Source organism: Gossypium raimondii, chromosome 2 (genome assembly GCF_025698545.1).
Source record: "Gossypium raimondii isolate GPD5lz chromosome 2, ASM2569854v1, whole genome shotgun sequence".
NCBI lineage: Eukaryota > Viridiplantae > Streptophyta > Magnoliopsida > Malvales > Malvaceae > Gossypium > Gossypium raimondii.
Window position 1 is genome coordinate 21708947 of NC_068566.1, and position 14964 is coordinate 21723910.

The 14964-nt window shown below is 34.0% G+C and overlaps 1 protein-coding gene across 1 annotated transcript; it reads right to left on the reverse strand.

Moving 5' to 3' along the window:
- Positions 1-13340: 13340 nt before the first annotated feature.
- Positions 13341-14688, reverse strand: LOC105788346 (protein MIZU-KUSSEI 1). The gene has a single exon (XM_012615206.2). The coding sequence runs from the start codon at positions 14388-14390 to the stop codon at positions 13560-13562; it is 831 nt and encodes a 276-aa protein (XP_012470660.1). The 5' UTR covers positions 14391-14688; the 3' UTR covers positions 13341-13559.
- Positions 14689-14964: the final 276 nt, after the last annotated feature.

A 14964-nucleotide genomic window follows, 5' to 3' on the forward strand; every position in this document is an offset into this window, starting at 1 on the left:
ATCAAGCATACATTTACTACACATTCATTAACCTTTAAGCTCAAGACATAATCCCAAAATAGCCTATATACATGCCACATAACCAAAGTAAAAATGATTTCAAAGTCTACCGAGACTGAAGCTTAATAGTGTGAGCTATGGAGTTGATCTGACAGTCTTGTTCCGTAAAATGTCCACTACAGGAAACATGAAATGAAACCAAAGTAAGCTTTAAATAGCTTAGTAAGTTCACGTCATTAAAATTTACTTATAAACTTACCTTGAATCACATAAATCCAATAAAATAATAAATGGGATATTATACCCTGACATAATAATTCACAAGAAACAGGTGAGTTCATCGTACACAAATTCACTGAGTAATTTGATCATGTTATTAAAGCTATATCAATCTCATATCATCACCATATATCAAACATCATTATTCACTTAAACACATATTTGAATAGTTTGATGAACTATAGCAAAAGAAACTCAAATACTAAGGTAAATATATCAGGGAGCACTGTAGTGCTGAATAGGGGCACAAATGTGGATACAGGGGCACCGAACTGTAAACACGGGCACCAATGTGCAAACAAGGGAATTGAAGTGCAAGCAAGGGCATTGATGTGCAAACAATATAAGCGCACATCTAACCCTATTATCATGTCAATCATATCCTAATTGTTTACCACGTTCAAATGAGCATTTATACAGGATTCTGAAAATTAGCAAAACAGGAGCACTTCCATATTTATCCAAAACACATTTCATAACCAGGTCACATTCATTTAGTATCCATGTAAATCATGTTTCACAAGTATACAAGACTTTCACTTAGATCATTTCTCACCTATAGTATTAAATTTTAAACATTTTAAAATTTCAATCTAACAATGTATACAAATATATTCACAGTTCAATCACAATCAATACATATAAGCACATTTCTATACCCTATGAACTTACCTAATATGATCACTATCGAGTTAAGTCGAAGGACTATTTTGTAATTTATTTTCTTTTCTCGTTTACCAATCGATTGTTCCAAATCTTGATCTAAATAATAATTAAGTTCAAAATATCAAATTTATGCATATGACCTATTAATTTCATTTTATAATATTTCCTAAACTTTTACATTTTATTAAATTTAATCTTTAAAACCGAAACCAATATAACTTTCATAATTAAACTTCATTTTCAATCCATTTCCAATTTCATCCTAATATAACACTAAAACCATATTTTACAAAACATCTCATCAACTTTAACATATTTATAATTTAGTCCTTTAACTCAAAACCAAGAAAAGGTACTTTACAAACTAGTTCTAATTAACATTAAAGCTTATAAATCCACCATTAAACATGAAAAATTTTCATAAATCACTAATGGAAACTTTAAAAACTTTTAACAGTATTACGAAATAGTCTCTAGGCTAGCTAGATTAAGTTACAACGATCTTAAAAACATAAAATTTACGAAAAAAATAGGCTTAAAATGGACTTGCATGCAAATGAAACAAGCTTGGCCAATTCTAAGCACTCCTACAACGGTGGTTTCAGTCAAAATGAAGAAATGAAGAAGAAGAAGAAAAAGATGGCTTGTTGTTTCTTTTGTTTATGTTAAGACATTTATTTAGTTACCAAATTAACCTTAGGTTTAATTTATAATTTCCATCGAGCACATGCACAAACCATCCATACTTTTTAGAATGTGGCTAATTTCTATATAAATCCATGAAAATTCATTAATTAAGCCTTTCAACAAATAAAAACCAATATCGATTAACTTTTACAATTTTTATGATTTAGTCCTTGTACCTTAATTTATCATTCAATCATTAAAATTAATGAATCAAAACTTAGTAAAACTCTATATTAGACCAATAGATATTAATAAATAATATTTATCGACTCGATCATCAAAAAATGGGATTTCGAAGCCACTATTTTAGGCACCACTGAAAAACGAGTTGTTAGAATTGAAACATGATTCAAAACTTCCAACACATAATTCTTGTAATAATCTCGTCCAAAAATTTCTACTTGCACAGTCTTCACTAAAACGACCATAACTTGAGCTCTTAGACTCAAAATCTAGTGATTTCAAAGCGTGTTTCGAAGTTAAGAGTAACTTTTTCATCAGTCAGTAGACATTTTAACCCAAAAATAACTATATCCCATCCAAAAATTCATCACTAGTCAACTGATTTATAGACTTGAAAATTTACAGATTTGGTGAATTTAATAAATTCCACCCCATCTATGACTGCGCATATATTATTTTCTCTATTTGGTCAAATTACATTTTAGTCCTAATAGTTTTTAAATTTTACGATTAGGTATTTTTTCCACATTCATAATTCTCTATATTGATTTCTATCTCCAATGTCAAATTGATTTCTTATAATCTCTCTTTATATGAATCATCTCCATATTCCTCAAAATCCACTTGAATACGATTTCCAGTTGTACTAGATGTTGTCTTGAAAATTTTGGGGTGTTACACTAACTTAAGAAAATGAAAATGACATGATAAACAATTAGAGTGCATTGAACATTCTTAATCTAATGTATTTACCTATTTAAATTTCCTTCTACTCACAATATAAACCTTTTTTTATTTTGTCCATATTACATATGTATTATGATTAGTTTCAAACCTCACATTTTATTATTTATTATATGTTGTTTATAAATGAACATCTATGTTTTATATATCGTAATTCCCACACATATGTGTGTGTGATGAAACTTCTAGTTAAATTTAAATTGCTAGAAAATTATATAAAATAAAATAATATTAATATTAATATTAATAAGATAATATTTAGGAAAATTTAATATTTATAAAAAAATTATTAAACAATATCTGGTAATTTTTTTTATACAATTATAATTCAAACTCAAACTATTCTTAGGGAAAATGAACACCTAACCAATAGACCACAAGTTGAGGCTCATTTGATAATTTTAATTTAGGCTTAATTCATGATTTGGCCCCCAGAAGTATACTTGTTTTCCGAGTTTAGCACTTAAACTTTTTTGACCCAATTTGATTTTAAAGTAAACACGTTTTTCAATTTGGTACCTAAAGTATGCCTCTGTTATATTTTTTAGTCCATTCTTTAACAAACGCTAGAAAAAAATGCTAACTAATTACACAGTGCCACATGGCATCCTTTTTTAAAAAAATAAGTATTTTCTTTTGTCAAATGTATAGAAACATTAAAAATATAAAAATTGAAATAAATATATAAAAATTCAAAATTTATATAATCTAGAAAAACATATAAATTATAAAATAAAATTACAAAAATACCATAAATGAAATGAAATTATTTGAAATTAATAATATTAGTATAAAATGTAAAAAAAAGTTGTAAAAGTTGTTTAATATTTTAAAATTATTAAAATTATAAAAATATTTAAAATATTTAAATGTTATAAAAATATTTTAAAAATTTAAAATTTGTAAAAAATATTTAAAAATTAAAATTTGTGAAAATTATTAAAAATATAAAATGATGAAAATTGAAAAAATTATTTAAAATTATAATAATTTTAATCTTTTTAAAATAGAAATTGGAAGATACCAAAATAGAAAGAAATTGCCAAATTATTATGCAAGATTACCTACAAAAATGGATTATGATTGGAGAGATGATTTTTTTAAGGTATGACCGAAGAGATGATTAGCAAGAACATTAAAGCAAATCCCATAAATGACTTCATCAACCACAAATTAGAATTTTTGCTTCCAAAATGATCATTCCATTTCATGTGACATAAAAATGATAGATTATACTTGCTTCGGATAAATAGTAGATAAATGGCAGCTCAATGTATTTGCCTAAAATGATTATTGAAAGACTAATCAAAGAAAAGATAGCTAAGCACACAATTAATTAAGAAAATATATTATTAATAATATGTTTTTAACCAAAAATATTTTTTATGAAAATATAAATTACTGACTAACTAATAAAATAATCTCAGCTTAATCCAAGAGGACATTTAGAATCAATAAGAAGAACAATTTTAGATTTTATAATTTTTGTATACATTTTTCTGATTTTTTATATATTTCATTGTCTCATATACATTAAAAGTTTATATATAATTTCTTTTATATTTTATAAATTGTTATAATTTTTAATGAATTTTCAATTTTTAAATAATTCTTTTACAAATTTTAAACTTTTACAAGTTTTTCTAACATTTTATAATACTATTATTAATTTCTACTAATTTCTTTTCATTTATTGTATTTATTTTTATTTTATAATTTTCATGCTTTTTCTAGATTATATATTTGAATTTTAATATATTTATTTCTATTTCTTATATTTTTAATTTTTATATACATTTGATAAAAAATTCTTATTTTTTACAAAAAATGTCATGTGGTGCTATGTGATTGGCTAGCAATTTTTTTAATGTTTGTTAAAAATGGACTAAAAATATAACGATGACATACTTTAAGTACTAAATTGGAAAGATAATATACTTTAAATATCAAAGGCCAAAAATATTAAATATCAAAGCGAGAAAATAAATAAACAAATCATGAATTAAACCTTAATTTTATTAATATACTATTATAAAATTGAAAATTGAAAACTCAAATTAATATTCTAATTAAAAAAGTCCCACTAACATGGGCGAAATTAGGGGGCTCGCAGTGCCTCGGCCCCTTAAAATGGAAAATTTTTTATTTAAGCTTTTTAAAATTTTTAAAATTTTAAATTCATAAAAATAAAATTATACTTTGACCCTCTTAAAAACATAAAAATTTGGTTTAATTTTTAAAAATTATAAAGATATTTAACTTTAGTAAATTAATTTCTCTAACCTAAAATATTTTGGTAATATGAAGCATTTGTTTTGAAAAGGTTGTTAATATTGACGTGCAGGCTTGTAAACAATAACAATAATGCATGTCAGATACTACGCAAAATATGTATGAATAGAAAGATAAACTACAGAGTAATTCTTTAATCTGTATTCCTCATCTTTTGAATGAACATATTGATGAAGTTTATATACACATATGAGAATACCTACTCCTAACCAACTACTTAACAGATTTGATAATAGACTAACAATCTTAACAAACTTTATACTATTCTTTAACATTCACTTAGCTTCTCAATAGGTATGACCCGAAGTAAACTTCGAAAACGAGTAAATAAAGAGATAGATAATGGTTTAGTAAGAATATCGACAATTTGATCATAGGCTGGCACTTCACTGACAACAAGAGACCCATTAGCCACCTTTTCACAAACAAAAAAAAAAAGTCAAGTTCAACATGTTTGAATTTGGAGTGTAAGACTAGATTGGCTGTAACAGCGACTGCACTTGAATTATCACACCAAACTATAGGAGGATTAGCAGAATTGATTTGTAACTCTGTTAACAGAGACACTAACCACGCAATATCAATAGAAGCTGTAGCTAGACTTTTATACTCAACCTCTGTCCTAGTTCGAGACACAACTTGTTGTTTCTTAGAACACCACGAAACAGGTGTATGACCAAAGTAGACACAAAACCCTGCAGTAGACCGGCGATTATCAAAATCAAGACCCTAATTGGCATCAGCATATCCAACCAAAGATAGTCTGTCGGATCGTCGAAAAACCAGCCCATGAGTGATAGTACTATGTAAATATCTCAGGATACGTTTTAAGGTTATTAAATGAACTGTAGTAGGTGCATGCATGAATTAACAGACATGATTTACATCATAGGTAATATCCGGTCGAGTTAGAACCACATACTGAAGAGCACCAGCCAGACTTCTGTATTCAATAGGATCAACAAGCCTATCACCATCATATTTAGACAAAGTCAATGAATTAACCATTGGCGTATGAACACTCTTTGCATTAGCCAGAGAACTCCTGTCAAGAAGGTCTTGAATGTATTTGCACTGACATAAATGAAGACTACCGGTGGAGGACCTACTGACCTCAATCCCTAAAAAATAGTGAAGCTCACCCATATCTTTTAAAGAGAACTTGTTATGTAGTTGCTAAACAAAGCAGTTTATTTCATTAGTCGAACTGCCATTAATAACAATATCATCCACATAGACCAAGACATAAACAGTGGACATGGTTGAAACTTTAAAAAAATGGGAGGCATCAGCTTTAGATAAGACAAAACCAATAGAAATAAGAAATTGTTTTAATGTTTCAAACCAGGCACGGAGAGCTTGTCGTAATTCGTACAAAGCCTTCATTAGACGACATTCCAATGGCTCACCATTTGGTCCATATTGAACATATCCTGGAAGCCGCTACATGAACACTTCATCAGTCAGGTCTCCATTTAAAAAGGCATTGTTTACATCAACTTGACGAAGTTTCCAACCATTAGACACAGCAACAGATAAAATGGTTCAGATAGTAGCAGGTTTGACCACTAGGCTAAATGCTTCTTTGAAGCCACACCTAGGAACCTGAGAACACCCCTTTGCTACCAACTGTACTTTTCAACGACAAATCGACCCATCATGATTCTTCTTAATTTTGAAAATTTGTTTGCACCCAATTACTTTCCGACCAGGAGGTAGAGAAACCAGTTCCCAAGTAGAGTTGGTCATTAAAGCATCAAATTCAGCTTGAACTGCGAATTTCCATTCCGTATGAGCAAGAGCTTCCTTAACAAATCGAGGCTCAAAATCTATAACGTCAGCTGACAAAGCTTTACGCTTAAAAATTCTTGCCTTAGACCGAGTAACCATAGTATGAGTATTTCCTGCAGGAAGAGAAAGAATAATTGGAGACACACTAGATTGACCGACTGGACTAGCTTCCGTAGACGAACTTGAAAGACAACGCTCACTTATATTATTCCCACATTCAACTAGTGAATCAATTGAGACAGACTCACTGGGATGACGCATATCTGGTAACTTAATTGTAACAGATTGGTCAAAGTTACAACTCGGATCAAAAGGCAGAGATACAGCAGATGATGGAACAGTGGTGTTGTTGGGTTTTGAAGTAGACCGGACAGAAGAGATCCGAACAACAGGAACATATATGGGAGAATGAGAAGATGACTGAACAGTATTCAGGGCAGATGAATGAAACAGAAATCGACGTTCATCAAACACAACATGAGAAGAGATAACAACCTTACCCTCTGGTGTGAGACAATGATAGCCCTTATACTGAGAGCTATACCCAAAAAACGTACATGGCTGTGAGCGAAAATTTAGTTTGTGTGACACAAAAGGACGTAAATACAAAAAATAACAACAACCAAACACCCTTAAGTGATCATACGTAGGCTCATGACCATAAAGATTCTGATACAGAGAATGACCTTTCAAGACCGAAGTGGGCAACCGATTAATAAGATGCACAGCACTGCAGAATGGACAGGCTCAATAATTCATAGGTAGATTAGCCTGGGCTAAAAGTGTAAGACCATTTTCCATAATGTCTTTGTGTTTACGCTCAGCAACACCGTTTCTTTTTGAAGTATGAAGGCATGAAAGATGATGAAGAATCCCATGGCTAGCTAGAATTGAAGCAAAAGCATGAAACTCACCGCCCTAATCACTTTGAAATTTCTTAACAGTCTTCCAAAATTGAGTGCCCACCATCTTTTTAAACTAAAAAAAGCATTCAACTACATGAGATTTACGTTTAATCAGATAAACCCAAGTAAACCGACTACACATGTCAATAAACGAAACATAATATAGATTACCACCACGGTCAATAGAAACTGGTCCCCATAAATTAGAGACAACCAATTCAAACAATTCTATATATTCAGTAGTAGAGTGTGAAAAGGGCAATTTATGTGATTTCCCTTTTTGACAGGCAACACAAACATTATCAAGACATTTTTTATTTGAAACAATTCGACACTTGTTAAGCACAAGTTTAACAACCGCAGAAGAAGGGTGACCAAGCCTTTTATGCCACAGTGAAAAGACGTCGTCATCATCCAATCGACAATCTTGGATCCCAGTGTTGTTAATAGAGGGAATTTGATCAAAAAGAACAGATGAACCGGTCGAAAATTGATAGAGATCATTACGAACTTTGCCCCACAGTAAAATTTCCTGTGTCTGGATATCCTTAACAACACAATAAGAGGGGTGAAATTCAAAAAATACATTGTTGTCAATAGCAAACTGAGAAACAGACATAAGATTTTTTTGAATACTTGGCACGTACAAAACATTAGAAAGATGTAATAACTTATTCATTGTTGGTAGTATAGTATTCCCAATAGACGAAATTTTAGTAGGAGCCCCATTTCCCATTAAAAGAGAAGAAGTACCTATATATGGAATTGAGGCATTTAAATTAGACGTATTCTGACATACATGATGAGTAACCCTGAATCTGGATACCATGATGAGGTTCTTATCGGCACAGGAACACATGAGTTATTATTATCAAAGTTGGAATTATACTATGTGGCATCTGAAAAATTAGACGCATGAAAATTAGAGATTCGAGGTAGTCTAACACACTGTAAGGAATCAAAATCAAATACAAGTGTTCGTGGTTTAGTCCGCCATGGAACTTCAAAAGCATTATTTTGCATAGAGCCTTCAAGATCAACATAATTAGCATTAGGCCTAAGTGAACTAAGTCCAAATTTTTGGCTAGCATTGACCTGCCCACTATTCGGCCCATTATTCTGTCCACTAACCGGCCCAAGAAATTGGCCTGCATTTGGCCCAAAATACTACCCATTATTCTGTCTACTAACATGCCCAAGAGACTGACCTACATTTGGCCCAAAACACAACCTATTCTGATGGCCAAGAAAATAGCCTGCATGACTTGGCCTATGCATCACAACAGAGGGCCCATCATGCCCAACACGGTGTTGGCCCAAATCACGCCCTAGGTCACTCTGCATATCATGTCTATTATATGTACCATAAAAATCAAATGGGCCATCAACAGACCCAAACCCAATTCCATGACCAGTTTCATTAGGGTAAGAATAAGAAGAAATATCCCTAGCTTGCGACGGATAACAATCCTGATTTTGAAGGTGTGGCCAGCCTCCACCAAAAGAACCAGAACGACCAGAGAAGCCACCACCTTGGAACCCTTGTCCAGTATACGTAAAAGAAGTAAATCGCGCCATGGTGAAAGCGTCCAGGCAGTCGTAAGTGCGATTGAAACGATAGAAGTAGCGTTACACCAGATGACCGAATCTATTACAGATTTGACATTGCATTCATGACCGAAATCCACGCCCACGAGAACCTACTGTAGCATGCCCTCCACGCACATCACGCAAAACAGAGTCGACCACCGCAACAACCAACAGTGTCTCAACAGGTGGGCATGCATCGGAACCTCACGCGTCACTCACATCTGTCAACTTTCAAACTCCATGAGAACATCAACTAACTGCTGAAAGGGAAGATGCTCTGTCGAGAACAAGGCTAAGGTTAACATTGCATCAAAATCCGATGAGAGACCAGCCAAAACAACTTTCACCTTTTCGGGTTCTGACACCGCTGATCCAGAAGCTGCAAGAAACGTACAAATATTTTCTATTTTTACAATATACTCTTTTATAGTTAAATCACCCTTCTTTGTAGAGTGCGGATCATATTTAATACGAGAAACTTTCGCACTAGTAGAAAGGAGCCAAGTGGCTAATAACTTATCTTGTTGATTAAACATAGAATACTAACTCATGTGTTCCTGTATTGATAGGAACCTCATCATGGTATCTAGATTCAGGGGCCACTCATCATGTATTTCAGAATACGTCTGATTTAAATGCCTCGACTCCATATATAGGTACTTCTTCTCTTTTAATGGGAAATAGGGCTCCCACTAAAATTTTGTCTATTGGGAATACTATTCTACCAACAAAAAAGAAGTTATTACATCTTCCTAATGTTTTGTGCGTGCCAAGTATCTGAAAAAATCTTATGTATGTTTCTCAGTTTGCTATTGAAAACAATGTAGTTTTTGAATTTCACCCCTCTTATTGTGTTGTTAACGACATTCAGACACAAGAAATTTTACTGCGGGGCTAAGTACGTGATGGTATCTATCAATTTTTGGCCAGTTCATTTGTCCTTTTTGATCCAATTCCCTCTATTAACAATACTGGGATCCAAGATTGTTGATTGGATGATGATGATGTCTTTTCACTGTGGCATAAAAAGCTTGGTCACCCTTCTTCTGCTGTTGTTAAACTTGTGCTTAACAACTGTCGAATTGTTTCAAATAAAAAATGTCTTGATAATGTTTAAGTTGCCTGTTAGGAAGGGAAATCAAATAATTTTCCCTTTTCACACTCTACTACTGAATATATAGAATTGTTTGAATTGGTTGTCTCTGATTTGTGGGGACCAGCTTCTGTTGACTGTGGCAGTAATCTGTATTATGTTTCGTTTATTGACATGTGTAGTCAGTTTACTTGGGTTTATCTGATTAAACATAAATCTCAAACAGTTGAATGCTTTCTTCAATTTTAGAAGATGGTCAGCACTCAATTTGGAAAGACTATTAAGAAATTTCAAAGTGATTGGGGAGGTGAGTTTCATGTTTTTGCTTCAATTCTAGCTAGCCATGGGATTCTTCATCATCTTTCATGCCTTCATACTTCAAAAAGAAATGGTGTTGCTGAGCGTAAACACAAAGAATTTGTGGAAAATGGTCTTACAATTTTGGCCCTGGCTAATCTACCTATGAATTATTGAGGCTATGCATTCTGCAGTGCTGTGCATTTTATTAATCAGTTGCCCACTTCGGTCTTGAGGTCAGTCTCCATATTAGAATCTTTATGGTCATGAGCCTACGTATGATCACTTAAGGGTGTTTGGTTGTTATTGTTTTTAGTATTTACGTCTTTTTGTGTCACACAAACTGAATTTTCGCTCACAGCCATGTACGTTTCTGGGGTATAGCTCTCAGTATAAGGGCTATCATTGTCTCACACCAAAGGGTAAGGTTGTTATTTCTCCTCATGTTGTATTTGATGAACGTCGATTTCTATTTCATTCATCTGTCCTGACTAATTCTCAGTCATCTTCTCGTTCTCCCACATATGTTGTTGTTGTTCAGACCTTTTCTATCCGATCTACTACAGAACCCAACAGCACCACTATTCTATCACCGGCTGTATCTCTGCCTCCTGATTCGAGTTGTAATTTTGACTGATCTGTTACAGTTGAGTTACCAGATATTTGTCGTCTCAGTGAGTCCGTCTCAGTTGATTCACCGGTTGAATGTGGGAATAATATAAGGGAGCGTTGTCTTTCAAGTTCGTCTACAAAAGCTAGTCCGGTCGGTCAATCTAGTGTGCTCCAATTATTCATTCTCTTCCTACAGGAAATACTCATGCTATGGTTACTCGGTCTAAGGTAGGAATTTTTAAGCCTAAAGCTTTGTCAGTCGATGTTGTAGGTTTTGAGCCTCGATCTGTTGATGAAGCTCTTGATCATACGGAATGGAAATTTACATTTCAAGCTAAATTTGATACTTTAATGGCCAACTCTACCTAGGAGTTGGTTTCTCTACCTCCTGGTCGAAAAGCAATTGGGTGTAAATGGATTTTCAAAATTAAGAAGAATCCTGATGGGCCGGTTAGTCGTCAAAAAGCACGGTCGGTAGCAATGGGGTGTTCTCAGGTTCTTGGGTGTAACTTCAAAGAAACATTTAGCCCAGTGGTCAAACCTACTACTATCCGAACCATTTTATCTGTTACTGTGTCTAATAGTTGGAAACTTCGTCAAGCCGATGTAAACAATGCCTTTTTAAATGGAGACCTGACTGCTGAAGTGTTCATGCAGCAGCCTCCAGGATATGTTCAATATGGACCAAATGGTGAGCCATTGGTGTGTTGTCTGACGAAGGCTTTGTACGGATTACGGCAAGCTCCCCGTGCTTAGTTTGAAACATTGAAACAATTTCTTATTTCTACTGGTTTTGTCTTATCTAAAATTGATGCCTCCTTGTTTGTTAAAGTTTCAACCATGTCTACTGTTTATGTCTTGGTCTATGCGAATGATATAGTTATTACTGGCAGTTCGACTAATGAAATAAACTGTTTTGTTCAGTAACTACATAACAAGCTCTCTCTAAAAGATATGGGTGAGCTTCACTATTTTTTAGGGATTGAGGTCAGTAGGTCCATCAGGTAGTCATCATTTATGTCAGCACAAATACATTCAAGACCTTCTTGACAGGAGTTCTCTAGCTAATGCAAAGAGTGTTCATACGCCAATGGTTAATTCATCGACTTTTTCTAAAGATGATGGTGATAGGCTTGTTGATCCTACTGAATACAGAAGTTTGGTTGGTGCTCTTCAGTATGTGGTTCTAACTCGACCGGATATTGCCCATGCTGTAAATCGTGTCTGTCAATTCATGCATGCACCTACTACGGTTCATTTAATAGCCTTAAAACATATCCTGGGATATTTACATGGTACTATCACTCTTGGGCTGGTTTTTCAACAATCCGACAGACTATCTTTGGTTTGATATGCTGATGCCAACTGAGGTCTTGATTTTGATGATCGCTGGTCTACTACAGGGTTTTGTGTCGACTTTGGTCATACACCTGTTTCGTGGTGTTCTAAGAAACAACAAGTTGTGCCTCAATCTACGGCAAAGGCTAAATATAAAAGTCTAGCTACAGCTTCTAGTGATATTGCGTGGTTAGTGTCTCTGTTAACAGAGCTACAAATCAGTTCTATTGTCCTCCTACAGTTTGGTCTGATAATTCAAGTGCGGTCACTGTTACAGTCAATCCAGTCTTACACTCCAAATTCAAACATGTTGAACTTGACTTGTTTTTTGTTCGTGAAAAGGTGGCTAATGGGTCTCTTGTTGTCAGTGAAGTGCTAGCCTGTTATCAAATTGCCGATATTCTTACTAAACCATTATTTGTCTCTTTGTTTACTCGTTTTCGAAGTTTACTTCGAGTCATACCTGTTGAGAAGCTGAGTGAATGTTAAACAATAGTATAAAGTTTGTTAAGATTGTTAGTCTGTTATCAAATCTATTAAGTAGTTGGTTAGGAGAAGGTATTCTGATATGAGTATATAAATTTCATCAATATATTCATTAAAAAAATGAGGAATACAGATTAAAGAATTACTCTGTAGTTTATCTTTCTATTCATACATATTTTGCGTAGTATCTAACAATGCCGCTCCAATCCTAGCTTCACCGACAAATTTGTTTCATATTCCACCGCCCAAGGCACACATTCTACAAAATTTCCTTCATTGGTATCTTATATAAATACAACTTAATTCATTTTGATTTCTAATAGAATATTGTAGAAACGTCCAGCACCGCATTCCTAACATTATATTCTCTCTTTAAATTTATTAGTAAAGATTTCCTTTTTCTTTTCTAACATTCAAAAGACTGGAAATACATGTAGAGACCACATAATACATTATACATATACTTCCGTTGTATGAAAGCAAGATAAAATAGAACTGCACAATCCAAAAGTCAAAAACCAAGCAATTCCAACTAGAAAATTATATATCCTAAAAAGAGAAACAAAAATCATGATCACAACAAGAGATAAGTTTGTTCATATTCTAAGAAGGAAAATGCTGAGTTCAGGACCTCCATTGTTATCAGGATTCAACATGTAAAAGGCTTCCGAGTCACGACTCCCCACCACTCGTTCGAACTTGGCCCTCATATACAACAACTCACCTTCACTCCCACCACTTTTAGCATCCTCAACCACCGGAATCACCCCAGCACCAACTGACACGCTTTGCACAGTACTCAACACGTGCCAATCCGACTCCGTGCATGTGCGCGTCACGGCATACCCACTCTTCCTCCCATTACAATACATACTCCACGTAGGCTCATGGAACAGTCTCCCGGTTCGACCCGGAGCCTTCTCGCTCTCCAGCGCAATCCGGACTAAACCCGATGACATTTCTTTCACCAAACTAGCCGTTGACATGGCTAGTTCGAGGAGCAAAACCGGTTCGGAGCGAGGATCGTCCTGGACGGCGAAGCTGACGTGACCGCGGCGGTGGCCAAAGAGAGTTCCGGTTACTTTACGGCCGAGGGAAGGGGTTATAGAGAGGTGAGTTGGGAGGGTCAACCATTTGCAAGAGGTAGGGATTATGTTGGGAAATGCTATGATTTTGAGAAGGGAACGAAGGAGGGAAGAGAACCTGGAATTAACATTATGGAAACGTTGTATGGAAGAACGTGGGGAAGATGATGAGGCGTTTCTACGAACAAGGAGTTTGTCAGAGATTTCTTCGTTTTCAGGGATTGTAAATGAAGCTGATCTCGGAAACTTTGATGGGTTGATCTTATTTCTTGAACTTTTGCAGTTATAATTGTTGTAGCTGCTGCTTCTTTGAAAGGTAACCAGTTCTTGATGGTGTGTCATGGTTTTGGGTTGTTTTTTTTTTTTTTTTTATGAGTTAGTTGTAGAGTAGGCTATGGAGATTTTGATATGGGGAAAGTTATGAAGATTTTGATGGAAGTAGGGAAGAGAAAAGGAAAAGGAGGTTGCTTCAGTTGTAGGCTATTGGGGGGGGGGGGGAGGAAATTAGGGCGACATAAGTGATGATGAGTGTCGAGAGGGTGGCCAATGTAAAAGGGAAACTATGGCTGCTCGTGGACTGTGGCGCTGATGATGATTTTTTTTTCCTTTTTCCTTTTTACTAACTTTCTTTTTTTCTTACACGCTTAGCCACACCCTATTATATATACACACAGTGCATGATTATGATCATCATCACTGTTGTTTCCGCTTTCTATCCATACATCCATTAATCTCCATGGCGTTAGGTGTTAATCAGCGATTAAAAATTATTTTTTATAAAATAAATTATATTATTATGAGAATATTTATTTTTTATTTTATTTTATTAATATATAATAAAAAATTCACAAAATGGTGAAATTTGAATTAAGGTTATTTGATTCTAAAATTCAAGTGGATGTGTCAAGAATTATTA